The following is a 17,267-nucleotide window of genomic DNA, read 5'->3' on the forward strand; positions in this document are numbered from 1 at the left end:
TTCTGAATGTTTATTTTAATGAAGTGACTAAGGCCAGAATTAATCCATCCTTAGTCCCACCTTAGTTCCTTTACTTTGAGTTCCCTGCTGGTAAGGTGGTCTCAAGGCTACAACCAGATACTAGGAGAGACATCGCAGAGGGACTGAAGGAAGTAGCTGTAATATCAAAGTCAGTTATTAATGTCCAGCATGGGACTAGCCTTCAATCATGGCAGAAAATTTGGGATGATTGGGCCAGAGGCTTAGGTTTTACCTTGGCACAGAGACCTGAGGATGACTGATAAGCGTGCTGAGCTAAGGAGAGAAAGCACATAGTGCCATCGATGGAGGCCAAATACAAACAAGTTGAGAAGGGTAACGTTAAACAGCCTGATTAGGACACAGGTACTTACAGTTCTCTGTTCTCTTTCTTTTAGAAAAAGAAAGGAAGAAGGATCTTTGTGCTTCCTTTTCCTATATGTAGAGTCTGAATAGCAGTTCTTTTCAACTATGCTTTGTCTGCATTGCTTATATAGTCTAAGCTCTTGGGACAGATGCTTAAGTTTAGAAGTCTAAAGTCATTAATGGCAAAGGGGAGGAAAGTTTCAACTTTGTCTTGACTCCTGCTTTGTATTTCCTTCCCTCCACCCACCTTTTCATGACTGATTTATTTGCTGTATCTAAAGATGATATTTGTTTATGGGGGAGGAATATGGAAAAAAGGAGGTTAAATATATTTAGTTTTAAAGGAGTTGAAAAGAAACAAGCTTTGGGAGAACAGAAACCATGCTGATTGTTAATATTTAATAAGCTGTGACATATTTTGGCTTTGGAGCTTTTTTTCCCATGACTTTTTTCCTTGATGCAATGGTTATAAAAATGCAGCTTTGAAGGGTGGATGAAGAAGGCCCAACAAACTGATATCTGGGTTTGAAGCTTTCCACTTGTAGATCAGCCATTCAGAGTATGCTTAGATTGGAAACTATATTAAATATGAATTTGATTCTCTGCTTCATTACCAAACCAAATGGAAACCATACACTGTATTGAAGTGTGTATCAAATATGCTGCCACTAAAACCTCTCCGTGCTAAATTGAAATCACAGAGAAGGAAATCTGGTATATTAGGATCTTAAAAAATCAGGCCAAGTTCTGCACTCCTTTGCATTCACCTCCACCCCCAACGTGTAGAGCTAGAAAACTAGCTGAAAGCAGAATTTGACTTAGTGTTTGTGTAGAATTCATGCAAATTAAATAAACGAAAACGTGTACTCAGGTCCCTCTTCTGTCATTTGCTCTGATTTTGACTTTTCTGAATGAACTGGAGTCAACCCTTGTCTTTTTTGCCTCACTTTCACTATCTGTGAAACAATGGAAATAAATTTGGTCCAGATCATAGTGAAAGGAATCTGTGCAGAGTGTTGTTAGACATAAGTTATTGAAAACCCATAATAACTTCTAAAAGTTGCTTCTAGTGTAAAATGTATGTTCAATGAAACATCCCTTATTACTCTTAAGTTTTTTTTTCTTTCAAACCAGTCTGCAGAGTCCAGAAAGTTTTAATAATCTCAATGAAATTGACTGGTTTTTGTTTTGTTAACATAAAAAGAATTCAAGGTTGCCATTGAAGTCACTGATCCACTGAGTGTGGTTTCACTGTTTTCTCTGCAATGCTCCTGGGAAATGTAAAATGCTTATTTGGTTGCTGGCTTTTCTTTTCTTTTTTCTTTTCTTTTTTTTTTTTTTAATACCCTGTGTTTAAAAATGAGAACAAACAAAAGTGGCTTGAACAGCAGCAACCCATTGTTGCTCTCTTTCAGTTTCTACCAGAAATGGGTGTGATGTGGGTAGGAGTGAACAGACATTTCTCGCTGGCTCTAGTAAGATGCTGATCTAAGCAGTGTCTTCCCTTGTTGTTGTTGACTATACTTATGTAGACATTATCAATGCTGGTGCAGTCTGCAAACTTTGGCACTGGTGTAATGGTTCTACAGCAGGTTTTGTAAGGGCCCCGCGTGCATGCAGCTCACCAAAGCTAGGCTCTGCTGGCTCATATAGAGGTGAATTGCCGTGTTTCCTGTCAGAAGTGACATAAACCTCTGTTAGGTACTTATTTGTAGATTCACTGCATAGCCTTGGCCATAAAGTTCAACTCTGAATTATTTCTACATAAATGAAACTTGTCTGTATGCATTGGTGCTTGCATGTGTGCCATCACAAGCTGTAATAATATGTCTTTACAAAGATATAGCATTTCCTTACAATAGAAATTCCCAGTCATCATGCCGGTCATACCTGTTGTAGTGGTTGATAATCTTCCTCATGATGCAAGTAGGGTGTGGGCTCTGTCCGTTACTCCCTTGTTCTTCCTTTTACTCTTCTTCTTTTGTCTCAACCACCTGCAGTTTTAGACAGTCCCATTTCATGGTTATTGCCCCACTGAGCATTTTACAGTATTTTAAAGGGTTATCTAATTAAAGTATATTAATTATGCATTAGACTAAGCTTTCTGGGTGGGAATCACTGCGATGTGTAATGCGCATAATGCCATAGGGTTGGACTCTGTCCCTAGGAGCAAGCAGGCTGTGTGGATGGGACAGGGACCTCCTGCAGCGTTCCCTCCTCCCATAATCTCTTCTGATGAGACTTAAGGAGAAGGAAGAAAAAGCAAAGCTCAGGGTAACTCTGGGCAATAAGATACTTAATGCCTTTTTGTAACAGTGCTTTGTCCTAGAAATGTCAAAACGCCCTTTCCTTCCTAATACAGCTTTGTGTACTGGATGTCAAAGCTTTGCAACGTGATGAGCTGCATGTATAGAAAACAAACTACCCTTTAGGAAGCCATATGCTATAGCAATATAAAATGCAATTTCCTTTAGCTGACAACGTGTTACAGAGCAGTCTGCAGGTAGGTGAGCTGCGTTCAGGGCTAATTGCTCGAGCAGGCTGCGGGATTTGTGCTGGGAGTGCAGGCTGGAAAACATGCCTTTTCGTATGATGTCATGACAACAGATGGTGCTAAAACGCGGACCGCGGTGCGCAGGGCTCGAGGCACCTGACCGTCCTTTGCAGGTAGGAAGCACCTGTCTGTTTACAGCCCTCTGTGTCCGGGGGCTGCATGTCTTAATTCACTTTATGCAGTTACAGTGCAGAGAGAGTCCAGGTGAGACACAGCCTCACCCAGCGATTCTCCAGGTGTCTGCTTGGGTTTTGGCAAGTAAAAACCACGCCGTCACCAGCAGATGTCTCCCTGGGAGCTCGGTTTAGAATGGCCCCTGCTTGGTAGCTGTTCTCAGGTCGCATTCGCATTGGTGGGTACCCACCCTGTGAAATATCCAGAGCTCCGTTTCAGGCGTGGTGAAGCTTCAAGTATCTAAATTAATTTTTTTTTCTAATGAATTGTGATGAAATTTCTAGCTTCTGTGAGCCATTTGCAAATGCCCTTTTTAATATCCATAAACAGGTTTTGAAGATTTAATATTGGAAAAATAGGCAAATATTTGGAACACTAATTTCATCCTTCATATGATGGGGGGGGGGAGTGATGCATGGAAAAAACGCATGTTTAGGAATAGAACTTAATCCCATTTCTGGCACTGCCCTGAAGTTTTTATGCCCTTGGCAATTTCCATCAGCAGCTCTTTCAGTTTGTTCACATGTTAAAATAATAACAAATACCTTCCACTACTATAGGGTAGCTGTGCTTTTAAAATCCTATTTATATCACCTTGAAAGAAGCGCCGTGCAAGGTTGACTGCAGGCCCATACAAAACAAGCGGTTGCCTGTGGTAGCACCGCTGGAGTGGTTGACCAACAGTTGACCAACAGCCACGTGACCCTGCTGCCTGCTTTGCCTCCTACCTGAATTTCGGACAAAGCAGAGACTCGCAGCATGGGCGCAGAGTCCCAGCCCTCACAGTAAGGTCTCTGGCAAGTGGAGAGAGACAGCTAGAAATTGGAGATGGGGACCATGAGGTGGGAAGGGACATTGCTTGCTCTCCCACCTGAGGCTTCCCTGCCACATGTGTGAATGGAGATGGTGCCTGAAGGGAGCTACTTCCCTTCTGTGGAACTGGATTTTCCTGCCTCGTGAGCAAAGGCAAAAGAACTTGCTTCCATTTATGGTAATTATTTGCCAAAATAATTACTGTGAACTTTAATGCTAAGGAGAAACCCTAACATTGGCACTGTGCGGCGTGGAGAATTAGTATTAGTTTAAATACAAAAATGTATGCTTTATTTGCTGTTTAAGAATCAAGAAGCGCTTTCCCGCAGCCAAAGTAGTCCTGCAATAAGGCAATTAATTCCTGTAATTCTGGAAAAAGTCACTTCCTTACTCTAAAAGATCCCCCTGGTCCAGCCTGTATAAATAGCCTTTCTCATTGATTGCTATCTCTGGGGCTCAGGTTATATGACCCACTTTGCGTTTTTATCTGTAAAGATTATGTTAATGAGACCACTCTGAGGACAGCATAGTATCTTTGCTTGGAGCTACTGCTGGCATGTTTCCACTGTGTAATTTAAAGGATATTTTCAAGGGTCCAAAAACAAAAGAGTGAGAGAACCCCCAAGCACAGTCAACAGAAAACGCTACAAGAGTCAAATATAGAAATAACACCCTCTCGTGGAGTGTATAATAGACTCTGAAATAATTGGTGTGTTTGTAGAAGGCTGCATTCAGAGATAACCGTATCTTTGTACAGGCAGCCTGACTATTAACAGTGGGCTTGTGCTCTCCAAGTCCTGGTAGACAGCACTGGGTGACAGCAAGGCTAAGTGTAGTATAGGAGAAGGCCGGTTTTGCTCTTTAAATTGAAGCTATATGTAAACAAGTGGGATTTTGGGGGTCCTCCCGCCCTGCAAGGCTGTGTTGCGTGGTACGTTTCCTGATGCTGTCGAGCTCTGGTGGAAAGCTGTATGGCTTGTTGGAAAGGGCCACTATGAGGGTGTTGCATTTCCAAAGCAGACTTTGGGAAAAATAATTTTTTTCTTCTCACTTTTTTTGTTGTGTGTGTAAAGGCATATGTATATATTCAGATTTTGAGTGCTCTGTATGGAGCAAAGTTTGTCTCTGTGCAGCACCTAGCACATGGGTTTGATTCTTGTTTGGGCCTCTGTATGAACTGTGCTAAAATAATTAGTAGCCCTAATAAATCCTCATTATTTTTATGGCTTTAGCACAACTTTGGGTTCTTTTTGGAATTGTTTGGTAATAAGGTTTGGGTTTGTGTTGTTGCCTCTTCCTTCAATAACATTACTATTTGATTTTTTTCTTGTTATTACTTATTATTACAAAACTTGTAGGGATGTGACACCTTTCAGATCACCACCTGCTCTTCAAATCCACCTACAGCTAATAGAAATTTTCATATTGGTGAAAGTTTTGCCTGAATGGAAATTTCTCTGACTTGTAGAAATTCCTGTTTTTGGTTTTTTAGTTTCATGAGCAGAGGTTTCTGGAAAAGCACTTCAGCTGCTGTATTTTTAGTTATGATAATACTCGCATGCTATTAGAAGATGCACTGCGCCTTGTTAGCGTGATGATAACATTGCCAGCCTTTTGGTTTTAGAAATCATGTTTTGAAGCAAACCAACTCATAAATATTGAATCCTTTTTATTTGGCTCTTGTTCTCAAGTCTTTCAGGATCTTTTTCAAGCTTTCCCACAGTCATCATGGATAAAACTTAAACAAATGGGAACCATCTGATTCCAGGGTCTGAAATTACAAAATCCCTCAGAAATTTAATTTGAGTCAGTTGCGAGTTGCGAGTTATTTTTTTTTTTTTTTTTCCCCCTAATGAGTCCTCTACAAGAATATTTTGTCTGACTTGCCAGGCCAGTTTTGAGGATAAGTTTTAAGCTTGGTAGGGGTTATTGCTTATTCCCTCTGGCAGAAGTTGGTTGGTGCTCTGTATGGAGACTGAGCCTGTCTAGTGTGTCAGATAGCCTCGTGTCAGGATCTGAATACATTTCCCTCAGTTAACTTTATTATGCTGGAATTGCTTTAATAAATGTAGGATTCCTCACTAAAAGAAACGTGCTTTGCTATTACTACCCGATTGTTTTCCTGCTTATGGAGGGACAGGGGGAAACAAAACCGTGCGAGGTTGCACCAGGTGGGTGCTTACAGACTGCACGGCGTGTCTATCATAGCAACTGACTGTCTGTGCAAATGTGATGTATTTGGAGCAGAAAACAATTCCAAGTGTTACTTCTCTCGGGAATCTTATTTCCCTTTGTGATGGCAGTTGAAGACCTGTTAAATTATGAGCGTCTTGATTTGCTCATGATTAAGCATAATGAGGCAGCAGCCCAGAAGATAACAGTCATATTTCTTAGTTAGAAAAAGAAACAAACAGTCTGGTCTGAAGAAAAACAAGCTGGTGGTAGAGGGATCATTAAAATGTGTGTGTCCACCTGCCTAGGACCGAGTGAGACAGTATGTACCACCTTCTGTGGTCGATGATGGCAGTCATGTTGCTTATTATGGTATCTATTATGGTCATAAATGAAGATATTGCCTTGATTTATGCTGTAGAAACCTTTATTGAACAGGCAGACGACCACACCCTCAGTAATACATATTCTAATTTACAAAGGGCAGCGCATGTGAAGTGCGTGGAAGAAGAAAGCTGGGGTAGTGGTGATCATGCATACTGTAGCGGGGGTGATCGCTGCTGCGGCATGCTCAGTCCTGGTGGTCCCTTGGCGGGATCACAGCTGAGGTCAGGGTTTGGGGGAATTCACTTCAAAGCGAGTTTTGAAGGATGATGAGGCGATTCATTGAACTGCGCCAAAGGATGACAGCGGTGGGGGTGGTGGGGATGGGGCTGGCTGCTGGATAAGCCCGGGAGAGCTGGAGCTGTGCAGAGACCGATGTCAGCGCTGCAAGGGCTGTGCTGCGTCACGGAGCCCAAGTGGGTGAGGTCTGAAAGGCCCAAAACATCGTGCCCGATCTGGAGGATGGGGAAGGAGGGGCAGGACCTGTGAACAGGGGAGAAAACAGCAGCTGGGAAATGGTGGGAGATGGCCCCGTGAGAAACTGTAACCACGTGCTGTGCCTGGGTGGCGGTTCTTGTGGCTGCAACTCCTTTGCTTTTAAATGTTCAGTCTTGCTGAGGAGAGCATACTTGCCCCCTTATTTTTACTGTGGTTATAAATTTGTTTTCCCAAGGAAACCTATGCAGTAACTATAAACGCTAGAGCTGCACAGGCTTGCAGCTAGGCCACGCATAGGTTTTGTGTGTGGAAGCTGTCTCGCTTGGAGGCTGGTGTGACATCCACAGCGTGGAGTGACAGGCTGCTCGTGTCCTCGGGGAGTCTCGGGCTGAGATGGGGATGCCAGACAGCAGCCTTGAGGGAGGGCATGGGCTGAGGTGTCTGAGGGGCATTTGTCTGAAAAAGGTTGGCCAGCGCACGTGGGGTCATGCCTAGCAAAAAGGATGGACCCCAAAAAGGGTCTGAGGGATGTACCATGGGGCCTTTGGCATTGGTGGCTTTGCATGCTGTGTGGCCTTGAAGCTTCACAGCTCAGCACCTAGTTATGTTGAGCATGGGATTTTGATATACTGAAATGTGTTTCAGCTTCAGCAGTCCTGGTGCAGGACATGTGCAATGTGGAGGGTGGGAAGAAGAAAGCAAGTTTCTCCTATGCTATCTAGCTTTGCCTGGACCCGAAGGGGAACCTGAGAAAGAGATGCAGTCAATTTGTTAATACCTGAGCAAAAAACAGCTAATGCATTTCACAGGAGCTGCCAGGGAGCCAAATAGTAGTACCTTTGCACAGCTAGCTGAAAGCTGTCTTTTAAATGAGTGATTTACAGGTGAAAATGTCTTTACTTTATATTGTTGTAGCCATTTTTACAGTATCTTTGTATACTGTTTTAAAGCACATCCCAGTGGAGATCAATAGATTCCTTTGGGCCAGTGTTTCTCAAGCAGGTTGCTCACTGTGAGGAGCTGGAAACAAAATGTAAGAAACCTCCAGAGCATCTGCAGATTCCACTTCAGTCTATTTAGATGTCACAAAGGAGATTTAGCTGGTTATATTTTAATGTGCAATTGATTAAAGAAAACAAAACAAAATTGGTATGGGCTGTAAAAGGAAATCTTGGCAGTCGCTGGTCCCCCTTCAGCTGCGTTGATGCTTGGACATGGGGTGTATGATAAATGGGCACATCAGGGCTAGAGTGGGTTTAGGACCTTGCAGAGTCAGGCAGAAATCCTAGAGTGGGGCATCTTCGTTAGGAACCAGCATGAGTTTTTTCTAATTCATAGTTGCCAGAGTAGCTGTCTTGTCTAAAGCAGGTAAAGAACTAAGATTTAAAAGAAGGTTTTAAAGAACTAAAAGATTTAAAGCTAGGCATTTTCAAGTTTACGGGCCAGAAAGCATTTCATTTCTTTGGAAAAAGACATCTGAGACTCGATTCATTTGCTTTAAAAGGTCCTGGGCTGACAGCTCAGGTACGGGAAACGCAGGCCCTTATTTGCTGTGGCTCTCAAACAGCGAGCACAATCTCTTCCTCTCGTTTTGCACTTTGCCCAGACCTGAAGGGGTTACGTTTTAAAATGAATAATGACCAAATTTATTCGTCATGGACAAATGATGACAGCTGTTGAGATGCTCCTGTTAGCGCTTCCCAGGGGATAGTGTCAGGCTGGTTCCTAGCGCGAGCCAGCCCAGCACGCCAGAGCCGGCTCGTCTTCATCGCGGATTATTTGTGCCCCTCACGAGCAGGGGATCTCCTTCCTAGAAGTGACCTGAAGTTTCCTGGGCTAAAATGGGTGTTGATGTGAATCCTGCAGAGCCGCGGTGGTATAAACAGGGCTGAAGCCGTAGCTGTTTAAATGCATGTGTGAAGACGGCATGCTTAATGAACGCGGGGGGCAATGATTGATCACGTCCTGGACTGAACGCCGCAGCTCTCTGTGAAGCACTCTTACATCTGGGCGCGCTATGGAAAATATGAAGGAATGTTGAGGAAGCTTATTTGCAAAAGGATATGTACCTGTAAGCAATTTTATTTCTTCTTAAATATGGTAAAGGAATTGGAAAAACATTGTGTGCTCTCTTTCTCTAAGAGAAAGCAGATTAGTGAGCAGACAAAGGCCTCTTGTAAGGGCCCGTCTCCGACGGCCGGTGCTGTATGTCCCTCATAAATGAGCATGGGAGGGGGGAAATCATAGGGTGGGAGCGTATCAGAGGTTATTTAATGTTAGGATGTGGTACTGATTCCTCTCCGCGCCTCTCCCAGAGTCAGTAGACTTAAACCCACATTGAATTTGGCACCTCGTGATTTGCAGATGAACTGCAAAAAATACAATCCTAGTTCAAATAATTATTGTGATCAGAAGTCAGTGATTGAAAAAAGCCTTTTTAATGATAGTGTATAGTAGCTTGTTTTTTCCTCTCGTTTGCAGAACTCCATGTTCAGGTTTCTTTCTGTCCTTTGTTTCTCTTTCTGTCCGACACGTGTGCTGCTGCCAGGCTTGATGTGCAGTTCTAAACGTGGCTGTGGCGGTCTGCAGTTTTCAGATAAGAAAATGCTGTTTGGTTATTCAAGGATACTCTAGATAAATACTTTTTTAATGAGTATTTTGCAGACTTTTAATAGGAAGGCATGATTGTAACTTAAACGTACCCTAAACTGTTGTTTGGGTTTTGGAGTTTTGTTTTTTTGCTAGCTAATACTCAGGAAAGCCTGCTTATGCTGAAACAATAGTTGAATTAAGTACTTAAATGCTATAGAAATGAAATCCTTTATCTGTTTTTCTGATTTCTATTTATTACGTGGAATAGCAAACCACACCCATTTCTGCATTTGGGGAGATGAGTTTTTAAAAATGCAGATAGAGAATTTGAGTTAAATAAGACACCGTTTAGCCTGTAATGCAGCTGATGCAGGATTCTACCAGATAAAAGTGTTTTTGAAGTAATAAAGTATTTGCTGTTCTGAATATGATGATGACTTTCTCTTGGCTGGTAGTATATATGGTAGGTATTTGCTTAGTATCTATATGCAGGCTTTTGAAATAAATGTAACTGGGGTAAATTTTTCCCAAAGTTTTTCTGTTGAAGATCTGCGCACGTCTATCCACTTCACTTAAACCCCTTGCTAGAGGTTTCAGGAATTACAGGTTTTGAAGTCCGTTGTAATCTACCTGTGCAACTCTTACCGAAGAACATTTTTGAATGAATTCCTGCTTGAACTAGAGTGTATCTATTTGGAAAAACAAATTTGATTTGTAAGAAAGCACTACTGAAGGATTCACTGGGTGACACATCTCTTAGATAGTGATTCCTGTGATTAATTGCACAAAATCCTTTTTTTAAAGAAAAGGCAATTCACTGAGTTTGATTTCTGGTTTTAACGCCAAGCAGGTTGCCTTGTTGCGTATTTTCTATTAGCTAGAAAAACAATATTAATAAATCACATTGAAAAAGTACACTAATAAATCTTTAGTTGCTGTGTTAACACAGAATGTAATCAAGCAACTTGTTAAGCCTCTTGTCAGGCTAAATAGGTTCCCCTGCAGTGAACTTCAATTTAATTTAATTAAAATCATATTTTCCAATCTTTTATTCATTCTCATGGCTCTTCTCTGAGCTCTTTTCAAATTATCCATCTTATTTTTGAATTATGTATGTCAGAACAGAACATTACCAGTGTCAAACAGGATGGTAGTACAGTCTCCATGGCCGCCTTAGGGCAATGTGTTAAGGATAGATCCCACATCCTAAATTTGGCTTATATTTTCCTTAGCTGTGTGACCTTAAAATTTTTCTGATGTTAAGGTTCCCACGTTCAATTGTCTTGGTGTTTTGCCTGAACAACAGTCCAAGAAACTTGGTATTACTTGCTTTTTTTCTTTTTTTTCTTTAGATGTTGCTTTTTCTAGTTCTTTCCATATTCCAAGCCTTTTTGAATATCAAAAGTAACAGTGTAGAGATGTCCTTGGCTCCCTCTCTTAAATTGGGTGCCGTTTCTTTCAGCGTTGTACTTTGATTGGAGTATATTATCACGTGTGTATTGGAAATGTGGTTTTTGATCTGTAGCAGTTCTGTGTCTAGCTGTTAATGAGCCAATACCATTTTGGAGAAAAAAAACTCCTTAAGGCTGTTAGGCCCAAGGCTATACAGACTTTTCTTTTTTTTCCCCCTTTTTTTGTGCTTTCCACAGGAATGTCTTTAGTATTATTAACTTATTTTCTTACGTTCAGAGAGCTCAGTGTATTGAATTTTACTCCTTAGCCTCCATCTAGGAGCCTGTGTTTGTGCTCAGACTTTCCCAGGTGCTTTGCCAAATAGAGATGGATCAAAGCACCTGCTTGAATTGTTGGCTGAATGAAATTTTGCAAAAGAAATATTCCTGAAACAGGTGGCGGATAGGTAGGTTCCTTGGATTGCCTGGGTAGAGATAGGCCTGGCTGGAGCAGGTCTTAAATCTTGAATGAAGCGTCTGTGTTGAGAAGCTATTTGATGGGAACTGAGGTGGTTTTTCTAGCCTTAATAAATTATGTACACACTCTATATCAGCTGTCCAAATATTTGTCACCTTTCAACCTAAGGCCATTTTTAAAGTGGGTTAGCTATGCTGTGTAAAAGTGCAATATAAACACTCTTCTGGAACTGAAGTGACCTTCACTGAGACTCAAAGTGAGTGTAATTTGTTTTAGGTTAATTTATGTTCACATTTGGAAGTAGAGGCTACAATTCCCTTTGGATATACACAAAGGGCTTAGTATGTTTTAATTCACTTAATACTTCCTTTCTATGGATTTAAGGTAATTTTTACTTTTAGAACTTTTTCTTATGTCTGCATTGGCAGCATAGGTGTTGCTGTGTGATCTTTGGTGTGTTAGTCTGCTTGTTCTCGGCGTTGTGCAGGCAGGGTGTGCAAGGGCAGCCTGTCCCTTCTGATCCCCTCTGCTCTTGGATCCTTCTGATGAGTTCACAAACAGCTTGTGTTCTTGGTTTCACTACAGCCCGTGGCAAAATAGCTCTCAAAGAGGAGTAAGCGTTACAGATTGAGACTTTATATACCCAAAGTATTATCTGCGGTTTGTATCTCTCTGCTGTAGACCTGTAGCTTATTCTTTTTATCTGGAGGCATTCATGAAAGGTTTCAAATGTAGTGGCTGCAGCAGCAAAGGATTGGGCTCAGTGGCCTGACAGTCATTCCTGAATGACTGGATTTTTAGCATGGAGAAGCTGCTGAGATGAGAGCTGGCAGAGCAGAGCTGTGCCGTGCATAACTACAACACACAATATGCTTGCTGTCAGGTGGGCCTGTTGCTTGGGAAGTCTTTGCTTCATCAGACTTACAGTAGAATATGATTTTCTTTGGCAGATAAAAATTTTGATGATGAAGACTCTGTGGATGGGAACAGACCTTCCTCAGCTAGCTCCTCTACATCCTCAAAGGCCCCTTCGAATTCACGCAGAGTTGGGATGGGGACTGCCCGCAGACTTGGATCTGCAGCTCTGGGCTCAAAGTCTTCAAGTAAGGCAATAGCATATATAAATCACCTTTATGTAAAGTATTTATGGTGTTCAAGCTTGAGCTTATTTCAAGGCTTTTAAAGCTGTGTAATCTTCAGACTGGCCCCCAGGATCCAGTAACAAATTTTCCCCTCAGAGATCATTGCATATACGTTGCTTGAATGCCACAAATGCCCTTTGGTGGAGTAAATGTGGAAACATTCCCTGCACTGCCACAATGCGCTTTGCATTTGTGAAAGGTTGGAAGGGTGTAACTGGCACTGAGGCTTTGAGTAAAGCAGGCCAGTGTTGCAGTGTGCAAAATTTTGTCCTCTCGTAGCTGCACCTCTGTAACTGAAGCCAGTTGCTTACAGCTACATGTTAAACTTCAGCTCATGCAATCTAAAACTGACAGGTTTGGGTTTTTTCTAAGACCTTTCAGCTTTGCTCCAGTGAAAATCTAAAAAGAAAACTGAGGGCTAATTCTAAATGTGAGCAACGATTCTAAATGTGATTATAAAACACTCTCAGAGAGATGGAGGAAGTTCTCTATATCAAACAGTCTCCATCTGATTAGTATTCCAGAGACTGTTTTTCATCCTTATCATTTGTCTGTTTGTACAATTGTCAGGAGATCTGCGCCTTCATCTATTATAGATAGGATTAAATTCTTTAAAATAAAATCTCCCTTATAATTAAAGTAAATATTCCCTTTCATCTATCAGACTATATCCCTTAACTGTGGAGCGACTACTGTAATGACTTCCTTCATGTGCCCTCCGTGCCTGGGAGCTGAAGGATGCTGTCAATGTGCAGTCCGTGCCTGGCGCTGAATTTCCCTGCCTCTGTTTTCATTACATTTGCAGCACTCTGAGGCTGTGTGGGTAGTGAACTCTCTCCTGATTAGGTGCCTTGATAGCTGGTGGTTTCTTAATTGATTCTTTTCTTGATGAGAAGATTGAAAAAGCTTTTTAATTTGTCTGTCAGCAGCCAAAGAGGGAGCAGGTGCTGTGGATGAAGAAGACTTCATTAAAGCATTTGAGGATGTCCCAACAGTTCAGGTAAGTAGAAATGTAGGTTAAAACACACTATACTAGACAGTGCAAGATGAATATAGGATTTAGGCCTAATCACTAGCAAATTGCCCTTCGCTGCAGTACTGGCAAACCCTCCTTAAGGGCAAGGTAAGCTTACCTTCTGGGGCAACTGAACAACGCATGTATCCACTCATGAGCTTCTGTAGTTCAGATGGGAACACTAACCTGAGCTGAAATGCAGGCTGGTGTCTTAGCCTGTCTTTATACTGTTGACACATTATATGCATTATTCTGGTGATTCTGCTTTCGATTCAGTTAACTTCACTGCTTAGTTAGCTTTCTTCTGTGCCCTAATGTGTAGTGGGACCCTGTTTTAATAGTAAGAAAATTCTTAGCTCCTTCAACCTTTAAAAGCCAGTGTAGACTTAAGCTTTCAAAATCTCGCTTTTATGTGGAAAATGCCTTGGAGTTTTCAGGTGTTGGTGCATAATGACTGGTGAATATCTCTGAAAGCATAGCTAGTTATTTGTGCTGCAAAGCAGGAGTTTTGCTTACTTATTGACTGTTTTCATGTGTCACAGATGCCAATTATGTATTGGATTTTAAATTTATTTTTTTAAGACTAGAAGAATGCTGCTTAAACTTGTGAAGCCACAGTAAAATAATACAAGATGATCTTTTAAGCATCCTGTGATCATTTAGTATTTTTTGATTGTGGGCAATGTGTGTACTAGCCTTGGTGGACAATGCTGGTTTGCATGTGATAGTTAAGAATTGAAAGGCAAAGCATATAATGTAGTTGGGGAACAATCTCATTTTCTGGAGTAAATTTTGAATCCTGATGCTACTTTGTGTTTAAATATACAGATTTATTCCAGCCGGGATCTTGAGGAATCCATAAACAAAATAAGAGAGATACTATCGGATGATAAGCATGACTGGGAACAGAGAGTATCTGCTGTAAGTAGTGAACCTACATATGATCTCTTTTAATATGAAGTTTTTCTGCACTAAATTCAATCCTATGAAGGGAGAATCTCAGTATAAGGCTGAAGTGCAATTTAAGTGGTGCAAATCTGTTATGTTGTTGCATGCTTAGGGAAGACATCTTAAAACTTTCTGAAGTGGCAGAAAGTCCCCATACTTACAGGGAAGTCATTCGCACTTCTGCAAAGGGAAATATAGAGCAGTTCAGAAAGTCATATTTATTTATTGAAAAGATAAGGGTATGTAAATTCTATGTGGGGAACAAGGTAGCGGGAAATCAAGCGTGTTATATGCATGTCAAGCTTGAGTCTTATTTACAGAGATGAGTTGTGTTTCAGTGGTATAAATTGATCCAGGACCTTGCCTACGCTGTAGACTTTCATCACTGATATAGCAACTTTGACATGCCTGTCAAATCCCATATTACAGATGTAAGTGGCAAATTGTGCTGATTCAGCTTGCTTCCGTTTTATTGTTTGCTGAACTGAATAACAGTGAGCTTAAATCAAGGCACTGTACACTGATCCACCAGTACACGTGGCGGGGGCTGTGGAGGTGTCCAAAAGGGTGCCTCCAGGATGAAATGGAGGTCCTATTAATATTAATAGAAATCTTGCCATTTTGATGAGGTCAGGTAATTACTTTAATGAAGTCAATGGAGGTGTTCTAGATATAAGCCAGTGTAACTCAGATGTGAGTATGAGGCTTGGCCATGAGGTCTGATCATCTTGTTAATCAGGCAGATATGAGAGGATCTAGGTTTTGACGTTTATCACAAGATGTTACAATGCTGTAAACAGGTGGGTATTAAATAGAGGGGACCCTTCAAATTGTTTTTCTGACTTTAAAAAAGTGCTGTTTTGGTTAATAATGGAGTTTGACTAAAGGAATACAATATTTTTGGAATCCTATAGCAGTTGTCACTAACATGCTAATACCATAATACTTATCTAGTATGTTAACGCTGAGCTGAATGTAAGATATGAAATGAAATTGCTTGGACTTTAAGAACTGTGTTTCTCAACACATGTGGTGGTACAGGGATCCTGGCAGCCAAGCATCAGCCCTGAACATAGCTGTGCTTGTGTGCATTGCTTATTAGCTGTCACTGTTTTGTCTTGTGGTGCTAACAGCTGAAAAAGATCCGCTCCTTACTCTTGGCTGGAGCTGCAGAATATGACAACTTCTTCCAACACTTACGGCTTTTGGATGGAGCATTTAAATTATCCGCTAAAGACCTGCGATCTCAAGTAGTGCGAGAGGCTTGTATCACATTGGGGTAAGTTTACTTTCTAAACAGGTTTGTAACATGATACAGAAAAAGAACAAACCCTGGTTAAACCACACGTAGGATGCAACCTGTTCTGTTAGTCCTGCATAAATAAAGTCAGAATGTGATTTTGCCACATCCATTTAGAACCATGCTTGTGTAGGCCACTGATTGTAGTTGTGTGAACCTGTGCTTGGTTTTTAAATGAAGTGGATGAGTGACAGAATGAATGAGCAAGCTGTGCCTTCAGACTTTAAAATTAGAAACCTTCATGCACATTTTGAATTGGATGCTTATCTCGTTTAGACTCTGTTTAACTGGAATTGCTTTATTAATTTTTGATGAAACTTAGTTTTCACAATCCTGGAACTGTTTGAGTTATTCATGGACAAAACGGTGGCTACAGAAATAGACATGTCAAGTGCATTATTTCCAGCATGTCACTCTTTTTAATAGAAGAGACAGGAGAGAAAATTCTTATTATTGATGCAGGTACATAGTCCGGATGGGTTTGACTCTCTGCAGTGTATTCTCTGATTTCAGACTTAGAATCAGATGAGTTGTATGTTTCTGTAAGTGAGGAGGGAAAAACTTGGGCTGGAGAGCTGAGCTCCAGGTTGTACTGATTGCTGTCAGAACTGAGGGTGCTCCGTGGCTGGCAGGGTTGCACATGGGGGTGTGAAATGAGCTGAGTGCTACTGGTATCTCATCTCTTGAGTTTGATAGTTTTTCAGCGTAAGCCTTGTGTAGAGACTGCAGGATTGAGTGGTTGTGCGTTGTTGCTACCAGTGTATGGGAATAAGCATGCTCACGCAATTAGGGATTCTCCCCTGGCTCAGGAGAGCTATTTAAGCTAAGCTATTATTGAACGTGCGGTGAGTCTGCAGTTACACATATGTTTAAATGCTTTGCTAAATAGAATTCCTCTCTGAATTGAGGCCAAATAAAAGTGGTGTGGCTGGGCCACGTACAATTGTAAATATCTTATCAAGTTAGACATGCATTTGAAAACAGTAATGAAATCCAGTTGTCACTGTAAACCATGCCTGAACTTACTCTGACTTCACTGAGGCCAGGATTTTACAGAAATCTGCAGTAAAATGTTAGCACTCAGAAGATAAGCCAGCTCTCTGCCTAGGTAAACCCTGGCATTTTCAGCTGTTTCAGGGACTGAAGATTTTAATCAAAATGAAGGACTAAAGAATCAGGCACATAACTACGTTACTTTTGTTGTAATACGCTTTCAATATGCAAACAGTGTAGTTAAAAGACAGTTGCTAGATTACAGAAGTGTTGATTGGGGGCAGAAGGGAGGATATTCCTGATGCTTCTGAGGCTGCAAAATAGAATAGGAAATATCTGCTTCAGAAACATTTGCCTTTCACTGGAGTTCTGGTTAAACTGAAATACCAGTGGGACAGTTTCTTTGGTCATGCCTGCACTGTCTGTCCAGCAGTAACTATTAGGCCATGAGTAGGGGAGGACTGAATGATGAAGGCAGAAATGCGTATA

The 17,267-nt window shown here is 41.3% G+C and overlaps 1 protein-coding gene across 1 annotated transcript in view; it reads left to right on the forward strand.

The window, feature by feature from the left end:
- The window catches only part of CLASP1 (cytoplasmic linker associated protein 1), a 196,169-nt gene that overhangs the window by 83,838 nt on the left and 95,064 nt on the right, over positions 1-17,267 (forward strand). Inside the window, exons 9-12 of the mRNA XM_026118450.2 lie at positions 12,331-12,483; positions 13,449-13,522; positions 14,366-14,458; positions 15,619-15,764. Of these exons, the coding sequence (XP_025974235.1) occupies positions 12,331-12,483; positions 13,449-13,522; positions 14,366-14,458; positions 15,619-15,764 (466 nt within the window). The remainder of the gene's footprint in view (positions 1-12,330; positions 12,484-13,448; positions 13,523-14,365; positions 14,459-15,618; positions 15,765-17,267) is intronic.

The sequence above is a fragment of the Dromaius novaehollandiae genome, chromosome 7, assembly GCF_036370855.1.
Source record: "Dromaius novaehollandiae isolate bDroNov1 chromosome 7, bDroNov1.hap1, whole genome shotgun sequence".
NCBI classification, from domain to species: Eukaryota; Metazoa; Chordata; class Aves; order Casuariiformes; family Dromaiidae; genus Dromaius; species Dromaius novaehollandiae.